This window comes from Oncorhynchus clarkii, chromosome 9, assembly GCF_045791955.1.
Source record: "Oncorhynchus clarkii lewisi isolate Uvic-CL-2024 chromosome 9, UVic_Ocla_1.0, whole genome shotgun sequence".
Classification (NCBI taxonomy): Eukaryota; Metazoa; Chordata; class Actinopteri; order Salmoniformes; family Salmonidae; genus Oncorhynchus; species Oncorhynchus clarkii.
In genome coordinates, this window is record NC_092155.1 from 4,407,557 (window position 1) to 4,430,217 (window position 22,661).

The following is a 22,661-nucleotide window of genomic DNA, read 5'->3' on the forward strand; positions in this document are numbered from 1 at the left end:
CTAGGCTACCTGTCTCTAACCACTAGGCTACCTGTCTCTAACCACTAGGCTCTAACCACTAGGCTACCTGTCTCTAACCACTAGGCTACCTGCTCTAACCACTAGGCTACCTGTCTCTAACCACTAGGCTACCTGTCTCTAACCACTAGGCTACCTGCTCTAACCACTAGGCTACCTGTCTCTAACCACTAGGCTACCTGTCTCTAACCACTAGGCTACCTGTCTCTAACCACTAGGCTACCTGCCTCTAACCACTAGGCTCTAACCACTAGGCTACCTGTCTCTAACCACTAGGCTACCTGCCTCTAACCACTAGGCTCTAACCACTAGGCTACCTGTCTCTAACCACTAGGCTACCTGCTCTAACCACTAGGCTACCTGTCTCTAACCACTAGGCTACCTGGCTCTAAACACTAGGCTACCTGTCTCTAACCACTAGGCTACCTGCCTCTAACCACTAGGCTACCTGTCTCTAACCACTAGACTACCTGCTCTAACCACTAGGCTACCTGTCTCTAACCACTAGGCTACCTGCTCTAACCACTAGGCTACCTGCCTCTAACCACTAGGCTCTAACCACTAGGCTCTAACCACTAGGCTCTAACCACTAGGCTACCTGCTCTAACCACTAGGCTACCTGCTCTAACCACTAGGCTACCTGCTCTAACCACTAGGCTACCTGCTCTAACCACTAGGCTACCTGCCTCTAACCACTAGGCTACCTGCCTCTAACCACTAGGCTACCTGTCTCTAACCACTAGGCTACCTGTCTCTAACCACTAGGCTACCTGCTCTAACCACTAGGCTCTAACCACTAGGCTACCTGCTGTGTCATTTCAGACGATGTGTTTTTCACAAGGGGCTTTTCTAAGAATCTGGTTTTCAACAGAAACATTATATTGTTAACATAATTCTTAAAATATATTTTGTATTATAATTTGTCCATATTTGTTTGTTACATTTTGTAATGATAGATATACTAGATCATAGTGGATTGAGTCTTGAGACTGGGAGAGAGTTTGATAATTCAAAATTCTTCCAAATATTTTTTTTCCATGTCAATATAAGCTTGTCGGTGTAAGTTTATTTTGTCAGATAACAATGACATCTGTCATATCAGATCCTACTAGATACGTTTAATATATTCAATAACTTCAGAGAAAATCTTCCACCTTGTGGTGTGTGTCATAGCAAGGCGCCAGAGAGGGTGACCCCGACCTGACGTCATCACAGCACGCCAACCCGTTTGGGTTTCTCTTGCAGAAGATAAAAGAGACTGAAAAGTGCCTCTTTCTCCGACCTATACGAGCGTTTTATGTTTCTCTGTAGACTCCATGCCCCTTCGCCGTCTGATGAACGGATGTTAGCGTATTTTACGGGGGGGAAAAAGGGGCCAAAATCAGATTTATTTCGAGTGCAAAGACTGGATAAAACGCCACTGTATTTGCAACAACGGCCATCTGTTTTCGGTGAAGGTGAGTTTACTTGTGTGTTTAGATGGAGAGCAACGAGTAAGCAAAGTGTCCACGAATTGCTTGTCGAGCTAAGTAGCTAGCTGTGTTAAAGATGCCGTGTGCATGCCCAGGTTAGCCTCAACTTCTAAGCTTAGACTTCAACTAGATGTTTGACTGTTTTATGCATTTTATGCAACACAGCGCACGCTGAACCTCACACAATCTAACGCACGTGATTTGTTTGTTTCTCAACGCGTGGGAAACAACATGCAACCCCCCCCCCCAACACACATGCGCAGGTGCATTGCCCCAATATCTCGTGGTCAGGGGAACAACTTTCTGCCTCCTGAATGAAGTAATCCTCCGGTGGGTTTAAGGAGTACTTTTAAAACCTCTAACCCCCCCCCTCTCTCTCTTGTCCCAGTTTTATCGACCAGGATGCCCCAGCCCTCTTCTCCCATCTGAAGACGGTAGGACAGTAGTCTGGAGATGAAACAGGATCCATTGACCAAGGGTGGTAACACCGCCACATCCTGTCCAGGAAGGATAGACTCTATTGGGGTAATGATGCTAGCCAGCACCCCCTCCTCCACTTCCTCCCTCTCTTCCTCCATATCCTCCCTCTCTTCCTCCATCTCTTCTTCATCCTCCTTGCAGGGAGAAAAGAGAAAGGGAGATGAGGAGTTCATTTGTCGAGAGGAGGAAGAAGGGGAGGTGGTCAGCGTTGCTATAGTGACCATAGCGGAGGAGTCCTGCCCTTCCGAACCGTTTGGAACCGTCGCCCACGGGGAGGTAGCAGCCAATGAGAGTGGGGTGAGGGATGGAGACTGCCAATCAAAAACTAACCAAAGTACCCAAACTGAAGAAGAGGAGAAGCATGAGGAGGGGGAAGGAGGAGAGGAGGGAGAGGAGGAGGAAGAAGAGATGGCTGAAGATGAGAGTGACCATTCTGCCCTGTTGGAGGAGGAGGAGGATGAGGGAAGGAACCAGGTGTTTGTCTCGGATGATAACTTGGGGTTGTCGGACAGTCTGACCCCTGGAAAACCAACACTCCTCAACGTCAAGGTAAGAAAACGCACCTCCCCTCTAGTCTAATTCAGAGTCCAGGAGAGCGATGACCCGGCGTGCCATTGTGACGCAGCTCTGAGATCACTGTTCACGGGGGATGCACGGACCGCGCACCTCCCCGAAATGACCAACCAACGCTCATCTGGGGCGTCCTTTATTCGTAGTTGTTTGTGTTGTGTGTGTGTGTGTGTGTGTGTAGACAGTTGGATACAGAACTTGAGCTCCTCTGAGAATGAGAACAGAATGAAATCCAACGGTCCAGTATTCTAGAACACCGCTGTGCCCTTCCGGAACATGTTTTCAGATTCTGATGAGCACATCACACGGGTCCGTTTCCAGCCGGACGACACGGCAGATCTCAGAGAGCTGTTTAAACACATTATAATAATGTATTACCATCTGATGGGCGACGTCTCAGTCCATGATGTGACACGCACCCTTTGGTTGGCGCAATGCAACGCCTGCGCATCTCGTCGGGCAGGAAGTTGACCAATGGTGTATGTTTTAAACAGGAACTGGTTCGTGACTGTGGGTTTTAAACGGGAACTTGTTCGTTACTGTTGGTTTTAAACAGGAACTGGTCTAGTGACTGGGGGTTCTAGACAGGAACTGGTCTAGTGACTGGGGGTTCTAGACAGGAACTGGTCTAGTGACTGGGGGTTCTAGACAGGAACTGGTCTAGTGACTGGGGGTTCTAGACAGGAACTGGTCTAGTGACTGGGGGTTCTAGACAGGAACTGGTCTAGTGACTGGGGGTAGAGCAGCTCTTCTGATGGTAATGAGCTGCCTCCCTATTGGCTGAAGCATGTTTTTACACCCAACCTGCCCCTCTATTGGCTGAAGCATGGTATTACTCCCAACCTGCCCCTCTATTGGCTGAAGCATGGTGTTACAGCCAACCTGCCCCTCTATTGGCTGAGGCATGGTATTACCCCAACCTGCCCCTCTATTGGCTGAAGCATGGTATTACCCCAACCTGCCCCTCTATTGGCTGAAGCATGGTATTACAGCCCCCTCTATTGGCTGAAGCATGGTATTACTCCCAACCTGCCCCTCTATTGGCTGAAGCATGGTATTACTCCCAACCTGCCCCTCTATTGGCTGAGGCATGGTATTACCCCAACCTGCCCCTCTATTGGCTGAAGCATGGTATTACTCCCAACCTGCCCCTCTATTGGCTGAAGCATGGTATTACTCCCAACCTGCCCCTCTATTGGCTGAAGCATGGTGTTACAGCCAACCTGTCCCTCTATTGGCTGAGGCATGGTATTACCCCAACCTGCCCCTCTATTGGCTGAAGCATGGTATTACCCCAACCTGCCCCTCTATTGGCTGAAGCATGGTTTTACCCCAACCTGCCCCTCTATTGGCTGAAGCATGGTATTACTCCCAACCTGCCCCTCTATTGGCTGAAGCATGGTGTTACAGCCAACCTGCCCCTCTATTGGCTGAAGCATGGTATTACCCCAACCTGCCCCTCTATTGGCTGAAGCATGGTATTACTCCCGATCTGCCCCTCTATTGGCTGAAGCATGGTATTACCCCAACCTGCCCCTCTATTGGCTGAAGCAGGGTATTACTCCCAACCTGCCCCTCTATTGGCTGAAGCATGGTATTACTCCCAACCTGCCCCTCTATTGGCTGAAGCATGGTATTACTCCCAACCTGCCCCTCTATTGGCTGAAGCATGGTATTACTCCCAACCTGCCCCTCTATTGGCTGAAGGATGGTAATTTTACTGGCAGGTCCAACGTGTTAATGTTGTGTAGTGCCGCCATGCATGTGGCTGTGCATGTAAAGGGGCTGTCAGTATATATATTTTTTATAGATAGATATAGATAGATATAGATAGATATAGATAGATATAGATAGATAGATATAGAGAGATATAGATCGATTTAGATATAGGGAGGGAGGGATAGAGAGGGAGAGGGAGGGATAGAGAGGGAGAGGGAGGGATAGAGAGGGAGGGAGGGATAGAGAGTGTATAGGACTCCAGACAGTAAGAATTCCATCAAGTCATTCCAAGATTCTTACAGGCCCTGAGGATACAGAGAATGTTCCTACAATAACACTGCTGACTGCTGTTGTCACCTTCTGAGTGAGAAGAAGCACGAGCACCACCACCAACTAGCATAGCCATGTCAGCAAATGACTGCTGTTTGAACAGACACACACACACACACACACACACGATTTGGTCACTAGGCTCCCGAGTGGCGCATCGGTCTCAGGCGCGTCACCACAGTCCCTGGTTCGAATCCAGCCTGTATCACATCCGGCCGTGATTAAGAGTCCCATTGGGCGGCGCACAATTGCCCCAGCGTTGCCCGGGTTTGGCCGGTGTAGGCCGTCATTGTAATTAAGAATTTGTTCTGATCTGACTTGCCTAGTTAAATCAATAAACTGCCACGCAGTTTGGACAGCCAGTATTCCTGAAATGGATTTGATCATTAAGGCCTGCAGTGTGAACTTCAGTATCAAATAATATCCCAATATGTAACTGTGGCTGTCCGTCCCTCCTGACAGGTGTGTTCAGTGAGGTGACATGATTATACCATTCAAGATAGAAATGTGTAGATAGAGTCTACTTGATTATATATCATACGAAATAATCATATCTGTTCTTCTCAATACATTTCTATCTGATTGTGAATTTACTGTGATGTTGTCGTGTTGGCATTCCACGGTCTTGTTCTATGTCCGTTTCTTCCTCCGCTCCGTCCCATCTCTGAGGCAGCACAGGAGAGTGGCTTTTTTTTTGGAGTGACAGCTGTCACACACACACACACACATCCCTCTCGCCTGTAAGAATCTTGGCATGACTTGATGGAATTCTTACTGTTTGGAGTTCTAGACTCTGTCTCTGTCTCTGTCTGTGTGTCTTTGTGTGTGTCTGTGTCTCTGTGTCTCTGTGTGTCTCTGTGTCTCTGTGTGTCTCTGTGTGTCTCTGTGTGTCTCTGTGTGTCTCTGTGTGTGTCTGTGTCTCTCTGTGTGTCTCTCTCTGTCTCTGTGTGTCTCTGTGTGTCTCTGTGTGTCTGTGTCTCTCTGTGTCTCTCTGTGTCTCTGTGTGTCTCTGTGTGTCTCTGTGTGTGTCTGTCTCTCTCTGTGTGTCTCTGTGTGTCTCTGTGTGTCTCTGTGTGTCTCTGTGTGTCTCTGTGTCTCTCTGTGTGTCTCTGTGTGTCTCTGTGTCTCTCTGTGTCTCTCTGTGTCTCTCTGTGTCTCTCTGTGTGTCTCTGTGTGTCTCTGTGTGTCTCTGTGTGTCTCTGTGTCTCTCTGTGTGTCTCTGTGTCTCTCTGTGTGTCTCTGTGTCTCTCTGTGTCTCTCTGTGTGTCTCTCGTCAGGTTGGAAGCAAATACATTGTGCTGGCTATACATTGTACATTACATCACTATATTAAATTGTGTTGCTGATTAACTATATTCAGCAGTGCCCTTCTGTAGTTTAGTTTTGGTTTCCTTTGTGTCTCTCTGTGTGTTTATAGTCATCACAGGAGATTAGTGTGAATGGTGTTGTTTCCTCTGTGCTGTTATCACCTTGGCCACCAACACTGACTACACACTACCACCAGGGGACCCCAGATACCTAGCTAGTCCCCAATACTGACTACACTACCACCAGGGGACCCAGATACCTGGCTAGTAGCTAGTCCCCAACACTGACTACACACTACCACCAGGGGACCCCAGATACCTGGCTAGTAGCTAGTCCCCAACACTGACTACACTACCACCAGGGGACCCCAGATACCTGGCTAGTCCCCAACACTGACTACACTACCACCAGGGGACCCCAGATACCTGGCTAGTAGCTAGTCCCCAACACTGACTACACTACCACCAGGGACCCCAGATACCTGGCTAGTCCCCAACACTGACTACACTACCACCAGGGGACCCAGATACCTGGCTAGTAGCTAGTCCCCAACACTGACTACACACTACCACCAGGGGACCCCAGATACCTGGCTAGTAGCTAGTCCCCAACACTGACTACACTACCACCAGGGGACCCCAGATACCTGGCTAGTCCCCAACACTGACTACACTACCACCAGGGGACCCCAGATACCTGGCTAGTAGCTAGTCCCCAACACTGACTACACTACCACCAGGGACCCCAGATACCTGGCTAGTCCCCAACACTGACTACACTACCACCAGGGGACCCAGATACCTGGCTAGTAGCTAGTCCCCAACACTGACTACACACTACCACCAGGGGACCCCAGATACCTGGCTAGTAGCTAGTCCCCAACACTGACTACACTACCACCAGGGGACCCAGATACCTGGCTAGTGGCTAGTCCCCAACACTGACTACACACTACCACCAGGGGACCCAGATACCTGGCTAGTAGCTAGTCCCCAACACTGACTACACTACCACCAGGGGACCCAGATACCTGGCTAGTCCCCAACACTGACTACACTACCACCAGGGGACCCCAGATACCTGGCTAGTAGCTAGTCCCCAACACTGACTACACACTACCACCAGGGGACCCAGATACCTGGCTAGTAGCTAGTCCCCAACACTGACTACACTACCACCAGGGGACCCAGATACCTGGCTAGTAGCTAGTCCCCAACACTGACTACACACTACCACCAGGGGACCCCAGATACCTGGCTAGTAGCTAGTCCCCAACACTGACTACACTACCACCAGGGGACCCAGATACCTGGCTAGTAGCTAGTCCCCAACACTGACTACACTACCACCAGGGGACCCAGATACCTGGCTAGTAGCTAGTCCCCAACACTGACTACACTACCACCAGGGGACCCCAGATACCTGGCTAGTAGCTAGTCCCCAACACTGACTACACTACCACCAGGGGACCCCAGATACCTAGCTAGTCCCCAACACTGACTACACACTACCACCAGGGGACCCAGATACCTGGCTAGTAGCTAGTCCCCAACACTGACTACACACTACCACCAGGGACCCCAGATACCTGGCTAGTAGCTAGTCCCCAACACTGACTACACTACCACCAGGGGACCCCAGATACCTGGCTAGTAGCTAGTCCCCAACACTGACTACACTACCACCAGGGACCCCAGATACCTGGCTAGTAGCTAGTCCCCAACACTGACTACACACTACCACCAGGGGACCCCAGATACCTGGCTAGTAGCTAGTCCCCAACACTGACTACACACTACCAACAGGGGACCCCAGATACCTGGCTAGTCCCCAACACTGACTACACACTACCACCAGGGGACCCAGATACCTGGCTAGTAGCTAGTCCCCAACACTGACTACACACTACCACCAGGGGACCCAGATACCTGGCTAGTAGCTAGTCCCCAACACTGACTACACTACCACCAGGGGACCCCAGATACCTGGCTAGTAGCTAGTCCCCAACACTGACTACACACCACCACCAGGGGAGCCCAGATACCTGGCTAGTAGCTAGTCCCCAACACTGACTACAATACCACCAGGGGACCCCAGATACCTGGCTAGTCCCCAACACTGACTACACTACCACCAGGGGACCCAGATACCTGGCTAGTAGCTAGTCCCCAACACTGACTACACACTACCACCAGGGGACCCAGATACCTGGCTAGTAGCTAGTCCCCAACACTGACTACACTACCACCAGGGGACCCCAGATACCTGGCTAGTCCCCAACACTGACTACACTACCACCAGGGGACCCCAGATACCTGGCTAGTAGCTAGTCCCCAACACTGACTACACACCACCACCAGGGGACCCAGATACCTGGCTAGTAGCTAGTCCCCAACACTGACTACACTACCACCAGGGGACCCCAGATACCTGGCTAGTAGCTAGTCCCCAACACTGACTACACTACCACCAGGGACCCCAGATACCTGGCTAGTAGCTAGTCCCCAACACTGACTACACACTACCACCAGGGGACCCCAGATACCTGGCTAGTCCCCAACACTGACTACACTACCACCAGGGGACCCAGATACCTGGCTAGTAGCTAGTCCCCAACACTGACTACACACTACCACCAGGGGACCCAGATACCTGGCTAGTCCCCAACACTGACTACACTACCACCAGGGGACCAACACTGACTACACTACCACCAGGGACCCCAGATACCTGGCTAGTCCCCAACACTGACTACACTACCACCAGGGGACCCCAGATACCTGGCTAGTAGCTAGTCCCCAACACTGACTACACTACCACCAGGGGACCAACACTGACTACACTACCACCAGGGACCCCAGATACCTGGCTAGTCCCCAACACTGACTACACTACCACCAGGGGACCCCAGATACCTGGCTAGTAGCTAGTCCCCAACACTGACTACACTACCACCAGGGACCCCAGATACCTGGCTAGTAGCTAGTCCCCAACACTGACTACACTACCACCAGGGACCCCAGATACCTGGCTAGTAGCTAGTCCCCAACACTGACTACACACTACCACCAGGGGACCCCAGATACCTGGCTCGTAGCTAGTCCCCAACACTGACTACACACTACCACCAGGGGACCCAGATACCTGGCTAGTCCCCAACACTGACTACACTACCACCAGGGGACCCAGATACCTGGCTAGTAGCTAGTCCTCAACACTGACTACACACTACCACCAGGGGACCCCAGATACCTGGCTAGTAGCTAGTCCCCAACACTGACTACACTACCACCAGGGGACCCAGATACCTGGCTAGTCCCCAACACTGACTACACTACCACCAGGGGACCCAGATACCTGGTTAGTAGCTAGTCCCCAACACTGACTACACACTACCACCAGGGGACCCCAGATACCTGGCAAGTAGCTAGTCCCCAACACTGACTACACTACCACCATGGGACCCAGATACCTGGCTAGTCCCCAACACTGACTACACACTACCACCAGGGGACCCCAGATACCTGGCTAGTAGCTAGTGCCCAACACTGACTACACACTACCGCCAGGGGACCCAGATACCTGGCTAGTAGCTAGTCCCCAACACTGACTACACTACCACCAGGGGACCCAGATACCTGGCTAGTAGCTAGTCCCCAACACTGACTACACACTACCACCAGGGGACCCCAGATACCTGGCTAGTAGCTAGTCCCCAACACTGACTACACTACCACCAGGGGACCCAGATACCTGGCTAGTAGCTAGTCCCCAACACTGACTACACACTACCACCAGGGGACCCCAGATACCTGGCTAGTAGCTAGTCCCCAACACTGACTACACACTACCACCAGGGGACCCCAGATACCTGGCTAGTAGCTAGTCCCCACACTGACTACACTACCACCAGGGGACCCCAGATACCTGGCTAGTCTCCAACACTGACTACACTACCACCATGGGACCCAGATACCTGGCTAGTCCCCAACACTGACTACACACTACCACCAGGGGACCCCAGATACCTGGCTAGTAGCTAGTGCCCAACACTGACTACACACTACCGCCAGGGGACCCAGATACCTGGCTAGTAGCTAGTCCCCAACACTGACTACACTACCACCAGGGGACCCAGATACCAGGCTAGTAGCTAGTCCCCAACACTGACTACACACTACCACCAGGGGACCCCAGATACCTGGCTAGTAGCTAGTCCCCAACACTGACTACACTACCACCAGGGGACCCAGATACCTGGCTAGTAGCTAGTCCCCAACACTGACTACACACTACCACCAGGGGACCCCAGATACCTGGCTAGTAGCTAGTCCCCAACACTGACTACACACTACCACCAGGGGACCCCAGATACCTGGCTAGTAGCTAGTCCCCAACACTGACTACACACTACCACCAGGGGACCCAGATACCTGGCTAGTAGCTAGTCCCCAACACTGACTACACTACCACCAGGGGACCCCAGATACCTGGCTAGTCCCCAACACTGACTACACTACCACCAGGGGACCCCAGATACCTGGCTAGTAGCTAGTCCCCAACACTGACTACACACTACCACCAGGGGACCCAGATACCTGGCTAGTAGCTAGTCCCCAACACTGACTACACACTACCACCAGGGGACCCCAGATACCTGGCTAGTAGCTAGTCCCCAACACTGACTACACTACCACCAGGGGACCCAGATACCTGGCTAGTAGCTAGTCCCCAACACTGACTACACTACCACCAGGGGACCCAGATACCTGGCTAGTAGCTAGTCCTCAACCGCTGTTCGTGATTCAACTGGTTCACAAAGAGTCAGGTGAACAAAACGAACAGCCGCTGTTCGTGATTCAACTGGTTCACAAAGAGTCAGGTGCGATTTAGAACTGAGTCAGATGAAGAATATAAGCGTTCTGAGCTTTTGATCAACACTGGGTCAATATTTACATGCTTACATGTTGACCTGTCATTTGTTTGTGTTCAGTTCCGGACCTGTGTGTCGTCGTATGTAGAAACGGACATGAACAAAACTGAACGGTTATCAACTAGGGCACGCAACTACACAGGAATGAGGAATACGTTTCAGATGGGGATGGGGAATACGTTTCAGATGGGGATGGGGAATACGCTTCAGATGGGGAATACGCTTCAGATGGGGAATACGCTTCAGATGGGGAATACGCTTCAGATGGGGAATACGCTTCAGATGGGGAATACGCTTCAGATGGGGAATACGCTTCAGATGGGGAATACGCTTCAGACGGGGAATACGTTTCAGACGGGGAATACGTTTCAGATGGGGATGGTGGTTACGTTTCAGACGGGGAATACGCTTCAGACGGGGAATACGCTTCAGACGGGGAATACGCTTCAGACGGGGAATACGCTTCAGACGGGGAATACGCTTCAGACGGGGAATACGCTTCAGACGGGGAATACGCTTCAGACGGGGAATACGCTTCAGACGGGGAATACGCTTCAGACGGGGAATACGCTTCAGACGGGGAATACGCTTCAGACGGGGAATACGCTTCAGACGGGGAATACGCTTCAGACGGGGAATACGCTTCAGATGGGGAATACGCTTCAGATGGGGAATACGCTTCAGATGGGGAATACGCTTCAGACGGGGAATACGTTTCAGACGGGGAATACGTTTCAGACGGGGAATACGTTTCAGACGGGGAATACGTTTCAGACGGGGATGGTGGTTACGTTTCAGACGGGGAATACGCTTCAGACGGGGAATACGCTTCAGACGGGGAATACGCTTCAGACGGGGAATACGCTTCAGACGGGGAATACGCTTCACACGGGGAATACGCCTCACAGGGGACCCCAGATACCTGGCTAGTAGCTAGTCCCCAACACTGACTACACTACCACCAGGGGACCCCAGATACCTGGCTAGTAGCTAGTCCCCAACACTGACTACACACTACCACCAGGGGACCCCAGATACCTGGCTAGTAGCTAGTCCCCAACACTGACTACACACTACCACCAGGGGACTCCAGATACCTGGCTAGTAGCTAGTCCCCAACACTGACTACACTACCACCAGGGGACCCAGATACCTGGCTAGTAGCTAGTCCCCAACACTGACTACACACTACCACCAGGGGACTCCATATACCTGGCTAGTAGCTAGTCCCCAACACTGACTACACACTACCACCAGGGGACCCCATATACCTGGCTAGTAGCTAGTCCCCAACACTGACTACACACTACCACCAGGGGACCCAGATACCTGGCTAGTAGCTAGTCCCCAACACTGACTACACACTACCACCAGGGGACCCCAGATACCTGGCTAGTAGCTAGTCCCCAACACTGACTACACACTACCACCAGGGGACCCAGATACCTGGCTAGTAGCTAGTCCCCACACTGACTACACTACCACCAGGGGACCCAGATACCTGGCTAGTAGCTAGTCCCCAACACTGACTACACACTACCACCAGGGGACCCAGATACCTGGCTAGTAGCTAGTCCCCAACACTGACTACACACTACCACCAGGGGACCCAGATACCTGGCTAGTAGCTAGTCCCCAACACTGACTACACACTACCACCAGGGGACCCCAGATACCTGGCTTGTAGCTAGTCCCCAACACTGACTACACTACCACCAGGGGACCCCAGATACCTGGCTAGTAGCTAGTCCCCAACACTGACTACACTACCACCAGGGGACCCCAGATACCTGGCTAGTAGCTAGTCCCCAACACTGACTACACACTACCACCAGGGGACCCAGATACCTGGCTAGTCCCCAACACTGACTACACACTACCACCAGGGGACCCCAGATACCTGGCTAGTAGCTAGTCCCCAACACTGACTACACACTACCACCAGGGGACCCAGATACCTGGCTAGTCCCCAACACTGACTACACTACCACCAGGGGACCCAGATACCTGGCTAGTAGCTAGTCCCCAACACTGACTACACACTACCACCAGGGGACCCCAGATACCTGGCTAGTAGCTAGTCCCCAACACTGACTACACACTACCACCAGGGGACCCCAGATACCTGGCTAGTAGCTAGTCCCCAACACTGACTACACACTACCACCAGGGGACCCCAGATACCTGGCTAGTAGCTAGTCCCCAACACTGACTACACACTACCACCAGGGGACCCCAGATACCTGGCTAGTAGCTAGTCCCCAACACTGACTACACACTACCACCAGGGGACCCCAGATACCTGGCTAGTAGCTAGTCCCCACACTGACTACACTACCACCAGGGGACCCAGATACCTGGCTAGTAGCTAGTCCCCAACACTGACTACACTACCACCAGGGGACTCCAGATACCTGGCTAGTCTCCAACACTGACTACACTACCACCAGGGGCCCCAGATACCTGGCTAGTAGCTAGTCCCCAACACTGACTACACACTACCACCAGGGGACCCCAGATACCTGGCTAGTAGCTAGTCCTCAACCGCTGTTCGTGATTCAACTGGTTCACAAAGAGTCAGGTGAACAAAACGAACAGCCGCTGTTCGTGATTCAACTGGTTCACAAAGAGTCAGGTGCGATTTAGAACTGAGTCAGATGAAGAATATAAGCGTTCTGAGCTTTTGATCAACACTGGGTCAATATTTACATGCTTACATGTTGACCTGTCATTTGTTTGTGTTCAGTTCCGGACCTGTGTGTCGTCGTATGTAGAAACGGACATGAACAAAACTGAACGGTTATCAACTAGGGCACGCAACTACACAGGAATGAGGAATACGTTTCAGATGGGGATGGGGAATACGTTTCAGATGGGGATGGGGAATACGCTTCAGATGGGGAATACGCTTCAGATGGGGAATACGCTTCAGATGGGGAATACGCTTCAGATGGGGAATACGCTTCAGATGGGGAATACGCTTCAGATGGGGAATACGCTTCAGATGGGGAATACGCTTCAGATGGGGAATACGCTTCAGACGGGGAATACGTTTCAGATGGGGAATACGTTTCAGATGGGGATGGTGGTTACGTTTCACACGGGGAATACGCTTCAGACGGGGAATACGCTTCAGACGGGGAATACGCTTCACACGGGGAATACGCTTCACACGGGGAATACGCCTCACACGGGGAATACGTTTCACACGGTGATGGGGAATACGCTTCAGATGGGGAATACGCTTCACACGGTGATGGGGAATACGTTTCAGACGGGGATGGGGAATACGTTTCAGACGGGGAATACATTTTAACCAAGGAGGGGTATATGCAACAAGCAAGTAAAAGAGGGCTTTGGTTCAGTCAAGGTCCAATCGGTATTGTTTCAGTAGTATAGGATCTTGCTCGGTAGATGCTCCTCTAGACTGCTGCAGCAGGGCCTGCTGGGAGAGGACAAGGGTCTGGTTATCAAACTTGCTCGCTCTCGCTTGGAAAACATTGTGACTGAGGGTACGAAACATTAAAAACACTTGCTTTTTCCATGACATAGACTGACCAGGTGAATCCAGGTGAAAGCTATGATCCCTTATTGATGTCACTTGTTAAATCCACTTCAATCAAGTGTAGATGAAGAGAAGGATACAGATTAAATAAGGATTCTTGAGCCTTGGTGTATCGGTAAACAATATTTGGAAAGTGTTCTTAATGTTTTGTACACTCTGTATGTTTACATTGCTAAAGCAAGTGAAATCATTTCACTTAAAAACAAAAAAATCATCAATCATAAATGAACAGTAGATATTACACTCACTAAAGTATCAAGAGAATAGAGACATTTTAAAATGTTATATTATGGCTATGTACAGTGTTGTAAATATGTGTATGGTTGAAGTACAGAAGGGCGTGTAGTAAATCAACAGATTATTATGGGTTAGATTAAGGCTACAATGGTGTTTTTTGTGCTTGGTTGTCCACGTTGTGGTTATAGAATTAATTAGAGTTTATCAAAATTGTTTTGTTTTTCTTCGTGTTTGTGGGTCTGTGTTATCTGAATTAAATGTGTCTAATATGGTCATGCGGTGTCTCTCCGCTGCGTCACCCTGCCGTTCTCTCGGCATTCCTCTCGAGCAGCCTGACTTCTGTCAACCCCGGTAGGTTTGGCACTCCCGTATTTGAGCTGCCTCGCCTCTCTCTCTCTCCTCTCTCTCTCTGCACTTTCTCTCTCCGCTTATATGGCTAACTAGCTTGGGTCAATGCAGTGAAATCTAACTCTGCTTGTAGTTGTATTAGTCGTAATGTACGGGGGTACGCAATGGTACACACCGTCCAATGGAAGTGGTTACTCGCAGTTTCCTTCTCCACAATGAAACAACATTAAGAAATAGTTGCTTTTATACGCGTTGCGTTTGGGGGAGAGAAAATAGGCCTGTCGGAGCATGTCCGTAGCGACAGGAAACGTTAAGGTTGTATCTAACTGAGGGAGAAGAGGAAGGATCGGACCAGAGGAGTTACTACCTATCTAAATCGCGCTGTGGACTTGTGCTACCTTGAAGTAGATCAGAGGGCGTCCTAACGCAGGAATACCATCACCATGGGTTTCTACGGCACGTTGAAGCTCATATTCTATAAAGTAAGTGACTGGGTGGGGGGGTCATTTTTAAAAATTATTTTTCTCCTTTTTTTTATACGTTGGCTTTTTAACCATGATTTACACTCTCTGGGCTAGAGCCTCTATATGATCATACTGTATAATTGCGTTATATAGCTGGGTGGTGGTCTAGTTGTGTAGCTACACTCGAGCCATCTCTCTAGTGGAGAGAGATGGACCACTGCGGAATAGAGATGGAGTGACGGTACGTGACGCGCCGGTTCTTTCTCTCTCCCTCAAAGTAGCGTGGATAATAAACACTCTGACATGAAACGAATATCGGCCGAACGGAAGTGAAATGCATATCATTGCTTGGCCATTTTCAGACATATATATATATATATTCGTCTGTTGTGCCCTGGGCTGCGGTGTGTGTAGTCCGCTGCGGTAGGAGGAAGGTGTCGGCGAGTCGATGAATGAACGCGAAACAGATTGATAAGGAACAGACGGCTAATGTGTCTGTGTGTCTGACCTGGCAGAGCGAATGTTTGTTCGCGGTTGATTAGGCAAAATCTATTTGAAAGTGTTATTACGCACAAACATACACACCTCTGTGTGTGTGTGTCGCAGGAACGGGAGTTCCCTTTCGGCTTTCTGCGACTGTGTGTGTGTGTGTGTGTGTGTGTGTCGCAGAAACGGGAGTTCCCTTTCGGCTTTCTGCGACTGTGTGTGTGTGGGGTGTGTTGCTGTGACTTGATGCGCATCCTGCCCCCGGGGCAGCAGTGGTATGGTTTCACTTGGCTTCGGGGTTATTGTGTATTCCCTTTATATATCTGTCTTCTGTCCACCGCCCCAAACGTACCAGATGTGTGTATTAGCTGGAGTATTTAATCCGGAAACGTGTGTGTGAGCCACGGCAGATATCGATGGTTATTACCAACCCGTTCGCTCCGCACCCGGAACAGCCTGTAGAGTTGTCTGTTGGTTATTACGGTCGGTGCTCGCGACACATTCCTGTCATTTTCGGCGTGCTTGTCATTCAGGGCGGTTAAGGTGCGGTTGGTTGGAAACGGTATGGAGGAAAGGGAGTGGAATTATTATAATTTTTTTTAAAATTCAAATCACCTTTTTATTTTTAAACGCAATAAATACTCCAGTTTTGTCCATTCACTAATCTATAAATGTTTTATTTCGACTGAGGTGATAATAATTCGTTGTCATGACGTTTCCTTTTGAAATCTATTCATAACGAACTCTTGATCAACGGCAAATGTTTTGGATATTTAAACCGTTTAACCCCCCCCCCCCCCCCCCTATAAGGGGTTTTGGTAGCTGGTGTCAGCAAACAGTTGATTAGACTACAGCTGTGTAATATTTTCCAGTCTTCAGTCACCCTCTACCCGGTCACAGAGACAGGGAGCAGCCCACCTTATACACTGTAAATACAACGTCAGAGCCCGGTAGTTTCGAGGCTACTGGAAACATACACAACTCTACGGGGTTGGTTAGGGTGTGGAGCTTTATGATAGAAGGGATGGGTATGCTAGGTTGTGCCTTTCTGTTTGTACTGTGGCTTAACTTTTCTGCCTCTCTTCACTCTGTCTCCATTCCTCCATCTCCACCCCCCGTCTCTCTCTCTCTCTCGATCAGATGAAGAGGAAGTTGGACCATGGACCAGACGTCAGGCCGTTCTCTTCAGTCAAGAAACACTGCAAAGGTTCCAGCTACCTCAGGTAACCCTCTCCCTGCCTCTGGTAACCCTCTCCCTGCCTCTGGTAACCCTCTCCCTGCCTCTGGTTACCCTCTCTGGTAACCCTCTCTGGTAACCCTCTCCCTGCCTCTGGTAACCCTCTCTGGTAACCCTCTCTGGTAACCCTCTCCCTGCCTCTGGTAACCCTCTCTGGTAACCCTCTCTGGTAACCCTCTCCCTGCCTCTGGTAACCCTCTCTGGTAACCCTCTCTGGTAACCCTCTCCCTGCCTCTGGTAACCCTCTCTGGTAACCCTCTCTGGTAACCCTCTCTGGTAACCCTCTCCCTGCCTCTGGTAACCCTCTCTGGTAACCCTCTCTGGTAACCCTCTCCCTGCCTCTGGTAACCCTCTCTGGTAACCCTCTCCCTGCCTCTGGTAACCCTCTCTGGTAACCCTCTCTGGTACCCCTCTCTGGTACCCCTCTCTGGTACCCCTCTCTGGTACCCCTCTCTGGTACCCCTCTCTGGTACCCCTCTCTGGTACCCCTCTCTGGTAACCCTCTCTGGTAACCCTCTCTGGTAACCCTCTCCCTGCCTCTGGTACCCCTCTCTGGTACCCCTCTCTGGTAACCCTCTCTGGTAACCCTCTCTGGTAACCCTCTCTGGTAACCCTCTCCCTGCCTCTGGTACCCCTCTATGGTACCCCTCTCTGGTACCCCTCTCTGGTACCCCTCTCTGGTACCCCTCTCTGGTACCCCTCTCTGGTAACCCTCTCCCTGCCTCTGGTACCCCTCTCTGGTAACCCTCTCTGGTACCCCTCTCTGGTAACCCTCTCCCTGCCTCTGGTTACCCTGCCTCAAGTAACACTCTCCCTGCCTTTGGTTACCCTGCCTCAGGTAACACTCTCCCTGCCTCTGGTAACCCGTTGTCGTGCCTTCTTCACGACTGTCTTGATGTGTTTGGACCATGATAGTTTGTTGGTGATGTGTACACCAAAGAACTTGAAAAACTCTGGACACGCTCCACGCCAGCTCCGTCGATGTTAATGGGGGCCTGTTCGGCCCACCTTTTCCTGTAGTCCACGGTCAGCTCCTTTGTCTTGCTCACATTGAGGGAGAGGTTGTTGTTGTTGTCCTGGAACCACATAGCCTATAGGGAGGAAGTCAGAGAACTGGCAGTCTCTTTGTTGTCGGTGTTCAGGCCTACCACTGTTGTGTCGTCAGCAAACTTAATGATGGTATTGGAGTGGGTGAACAGAGAGTACAGGAGGGGACTAAGCACACACCCCTGAGGGGCCCCAGTGTTGTGGATCAGCACGGCAGATGTGTTGCTACCTACCCTAACCACCAGGGGGCGGCCCGTCAGGAAGTCCAGGATCCAGTTGCAGAGGGAGGTGATTAGTCCCAGGGTCCGTAGCTTAGTGATGAGCTTGGAGGGGACTGTGGTGTTGAACGCTGAGCTGTAGTCAATGAACAGCATTCTCACACAGGTGTTCCTTTTGTCCAGGTGGGAGAGGGCAGTGTGGAGTGTGATTTGAGATTGCGTCATCAGTGGATCTGTTAGGGCGGTATGCAAATTGGAGTAGGTCTTGGTTTCTGTGATGAAGGTGTTGATGTGAGCCATGACCAGCCTTATGTGCTGGGGAACCGTTTCGGATGTAAGTATAGTTTTTGAGTGACTCAAGCCTTTAGTGAGAGGTCCAACGCTTTCATATTTAAATAACTTCTCCCCTCTGATTGCATGTTCATTATATAAATAGGCCCGTTTTTTAATTTGTCTAGCTTGCCATTCCTGGTGGAATTGAATTATAATTTTTTTGCTCATATAATTTACAATTTTATTGGTCAACTACATGGTAATGTAAAAGGGGTATATATTTTGTGATCAATACATAATATAGAACACTGATCGTAATTTGGTGGTAATCCAGAGGTTAAAAACAGTAACTAGATCCTCTGAGGCTGTGGAGGGATTTAGATAGTGGTTTGAAAAGAATGGTGTGAGGTAGCCTAGTGGTTAGAGGCAGGTAGCCTGGTGGCTAGAGGCAGGTAGCCTGGTGGCTAGAGGCAGGTAGCCTGGTGGCTAGAGGCAGGTAGCCTGGTGGCTAGAGGCAGGTAGCCTGGTGGCTAGAGGCAGGTAGCCTGGTGGCTAGAGGCAGGTAGCCTGGTGGCTAGAGGCAGGTAGCCTGGTGGCTAGAGGCAGGTAGCCTGGTGGCTAGAGGCAGGTAGCCTGGTGGCTAGAGGCAGGTAGCCTGGTGGCTAGTGGCAGGTAGCCTGGTGGCTAGGGGCAGGTAGCCTGGTGGTTAGAGGCAGGTAGCCTGGTGGTTAGAGGCAGGTAGCGTAGCCTAGTGGTTAGAGGCAGGTAGCGTAGCCTAGTGGTTCGAGGCAGGTAGCCTGGTGGCTAGAGGCAGGTAGCCTGGTGGCTAGAGGCAGGTAGCCTGGTGGCTAGAGGCAGGTAGCCTGGTGGCTAGAGGCAGGTAGCCTGGTGGCTAGAGGCAGGTAGCCTGGTGGCTAGAGGCAGGTAGCCTGGTGGCTAGAGGCAGGTAGCCTGGTGGCTAGAGGCAGGTAGCCTGGTGGCTAGAGGCAGGTAGCCTGGTGGCTAGTGGCAGGTAGCCTGGTGGTTAGAGGCAGGTAGCCTGGTGGTTAGAGGCAGGTAGCGTAGCCTAGTGGTTAGAGGCAGGTAGCGTAGCCTAGTGGTTCGAGGCAGGTAGCCTGGTGGCTAGAGGCAGGTAGCGTAGCCTAGTGGCTAGAGGCAGGTAGCCTGGTGGCTAGAGGCAGGTAGCGTAGCCTAGTGGCTAGAGGCAGGTAGCCTGGTGGTTAGAGGCAGGTAGCCTGGTGGTTAGAGGCAGGTAGCCTGGTGGTTAGAGGCAGGTAGCCTGGTGGTTAGAGGCAGGTAGCCTGGTGGTTAGAGGCAGGTAGCCTGGTGGTTAGAGGCAGGTAGCCTGGTGGTTAGAGGCAGGTAGCCTGGTGTTTCAGCCCTGCATTTCTAGGCCTCTCATATTAATATTGCATCTAGTTTTAACAGCTAACATTTCGATGGCCATAATAAATATATATGCTGATAGTGGACAACCTTGTTTTACTGATAACCAGGGGGACACTCCATCACTCAGACATCATTTACAGATAACCAGTGGGACACTCCATCACTCAGACATCATTTACAGATAACCAGGGGGACACTCCATCACTCAGACATCATTTATAGATAACCAGGGGGACACTCCATCACTCAGACATCATTTACAGATAACCAGGGGGACACTCCATCACTCAGACATCATTTACAGATAACCAGGGGGACACTCCATCACTCAGACATCATTTACAGATAACCAGGGGGACACTCCATCACTCAGACATCATTTACAGATAACCAGGGGGACACTCCATCACTCAGACATCATTTACAGATAACCAGGGGGACACTCCATCACTCAGACATCATTTACAGATAACCAGGGGGACACTCCATCACTCAGACATCATTTACAGATAACCAGGGGGACACTCCATCACTCAGACATCATTTACAGATAACCAGGGGGACTCTCCATCACTCAGACATCATTTACAGATAACCAGGGGGACACTCCATCACTCAGACATCATTTACAGATAACCAGGGGGACACTCCATCACTCAGACATCATTTACAGATAACCAGGGGGACACTCCATCACTCAGACATCATTTACAGATAACCAGGGGGACACTCCATCACTCAGACATCATTTACAGATAACCAGGGGGGCACTCCATCACTCAGACATCATTTACAGATAACCATTGGGACACTCCAACACTCAGACATCATTTACAGATAACCAGGGGGACACTCCATCACTCAGACATCATTTACAGATAACCAGGGGGACACACCATCACTCAGACATCATTTACAGATAACCAGGGGGACACTCCAACACTCAGACATCATTTACAGATAACCAGGGGGACACTCCAACACGCAGACATCATTTACAGATAACCAGGGGGACACTCCATCACTCAGACATCATTTACAGATAACCAGGGGGACACTCCATCACTCAGACATCATTTACAGAAAACCAGGGGGACACTCCATCACTCAGACATCATTTACAGATAACCAGGGGGACACTCCATCACTCAGACATCATTTACAGATAACCAGGGGGACACTCCATCACTCAGACATCATTTACAGATAACCAGGGGGACACACCATCACTCAGACATCATTTACAGATAACCAGGGGGACACACCATCACTCAGACATCATTTACAGATAACCAGGGGGACACACCATCACTCAGACATCATTTACAGATAACCAGGGGGACACACTATCACTCAGACATAATTTACAAAGGAAGCTTTTGTCCAGATCAGAGGCAGTAGGGATGACCAGGGATGTTCTCTGTCTAGTGAGTCCTCCAGATCAGAGGCAGTAGGGAGGACTAGGGATGTTCTCTTGATAAGTGAGTCCTCCAGATCAGAGGCAGTAGGGATGACCAGGGATGTTCTCTGTTTAGTGAGTCCACCAGATCAGAGGCAGTAGAGATGACCAGGGATGTTCTCTGTTTAGTGAATCCTCCAGATCAGAGGCAGTAGGGATGACCAGGGATGTTCTCTGTTTAGTGAGTCCTCCAGATCAGAGGCAGTAGGGATGGACCAGGGATGTTCTCTGTTTAGTGAGTCCTCCAGAACAGAGGCAGTAGGGATGACCAGGGATGTTCTCTGTTTAGTGAGTCCTCCAGATCAGAGGCAGTAGGGACGACCAGGGATGTTCTCTTGATAAGTGTGTGAATTAGATAATTTGTCTGTGAAAACGTAACTTTTGGGTGGTAAAATGTAGTAAAGTAAAAGTTGATATAGATATATAAATACAAGTACTTTTTTGGGGTATCTAAGTACTTTAAAGTATTTTTTTTAAAGTACTTAACACCCCTGCTTATACATAACTTTAACCCGTTTATATAAGAGATTCTCCAAAATGTAAAATATTTCAGGAATTTATATGTAAATTCTAGTCGTACTTTATCAAAAGCCTTTTCAAATTTGGCTCTGAATAACAGGCCTGGTTTCCCAGAGTCTTCACAGTGTTCTATTGTTTCCAGTACTTATATTATCTCCGATGTATTGTCCGTGTAAAACACCTGTCTGATTACGATGAATAATATCTAACAAAACCTTTTGAATTATAATTCTCAACCGATCTTTCTCGTGTTCTCTGTCTCTCTGTCTCTCTGTCTCTCTGTCTCTCTCTGTCTCTCTCTGTCTCTCTCTGTCTCTCTCTGTCTCTCTCTGTCTCTCTCTGTCTCTCTCTGTCTCTCTCTGTCTCTCTCTCTCTTCAGTCCCTGCAGTCTCGTTCCATTCCAGACCACGCCCACCACCTTTGGAGACCTGCGAGCAGCCAATGGGCATTCCGCTCAGCGGAGACGTGTCACCTCAGGCCCGCCCCCCTCCGGCCTACAGGACTGGCTTCACACCTTCCAGGTGAGAGACACACCCCCTCTGCTGCTGCGTCTCCATAACAACCACTAATTAACAGCCATGAAGCCCTG

At 50.4% G+C, this 22,661-nt stretch overlaps 3 protein-coding genes across 5 annotated transcripts in view; 2 read left to right on the forward strand and 1 right to left on the reverse strand.

The window, feature by feature from the left end:
• Positions 1–22,661, forward strand: part of LOC139415790 (phosphatidylcholine:ceramide cholinephosphotransferase 2-like) — a 742,387-nt gene that overhangs the window by 465,975 nt on the left and 253,751 nt on the right. The window lies entirely within an intron of this gene.
• LOC139415792 (galactose-specific lectin nattectin-like) overlaps positions 1–22,661 on the reverse strand; it is a 1,187,935-nt gene that overhangs the window by 104,693 nt on the left and 1,060,581 nt on the right. The gene's annotated exons all lie outside the window — the stretch shown is intronic.
• LOC139417055 (F-box/WD repeat-containing protein 7-like) overlaps positions 1,447–22,661 on the forward strand; it is a 39,493-nt gene continuing 18,278 nt past the window's right edge. Inside the window, exons 1-4 of one of the 2 annotated variants that reach the window (XM_071166300.1) lie at positions 1,447–1,475; positions 1,879–2,519; positions 17,071–17,153; positions 22,452–22,593. In XM_071166300.1, the coding sequence (XP_071022401.1) occupies positions 1,944–2,519; positions 17,071–17,153; positions 22,452–22,593 (801 nt within the window). In that variant the 5' untranslated portion in view covers positions 1,447–1,475; positions 1,879–1,943. Of the gene's footprint in view, positions 1,476–1,878; positions 2,520–15,295; positions 15,463–17,070; positions 17,154–22,451; positions 22,594–22,661 lie in introns of those variants that run through there. The other variant, XM_071166301.1, reaches the window with a different exon arrangement.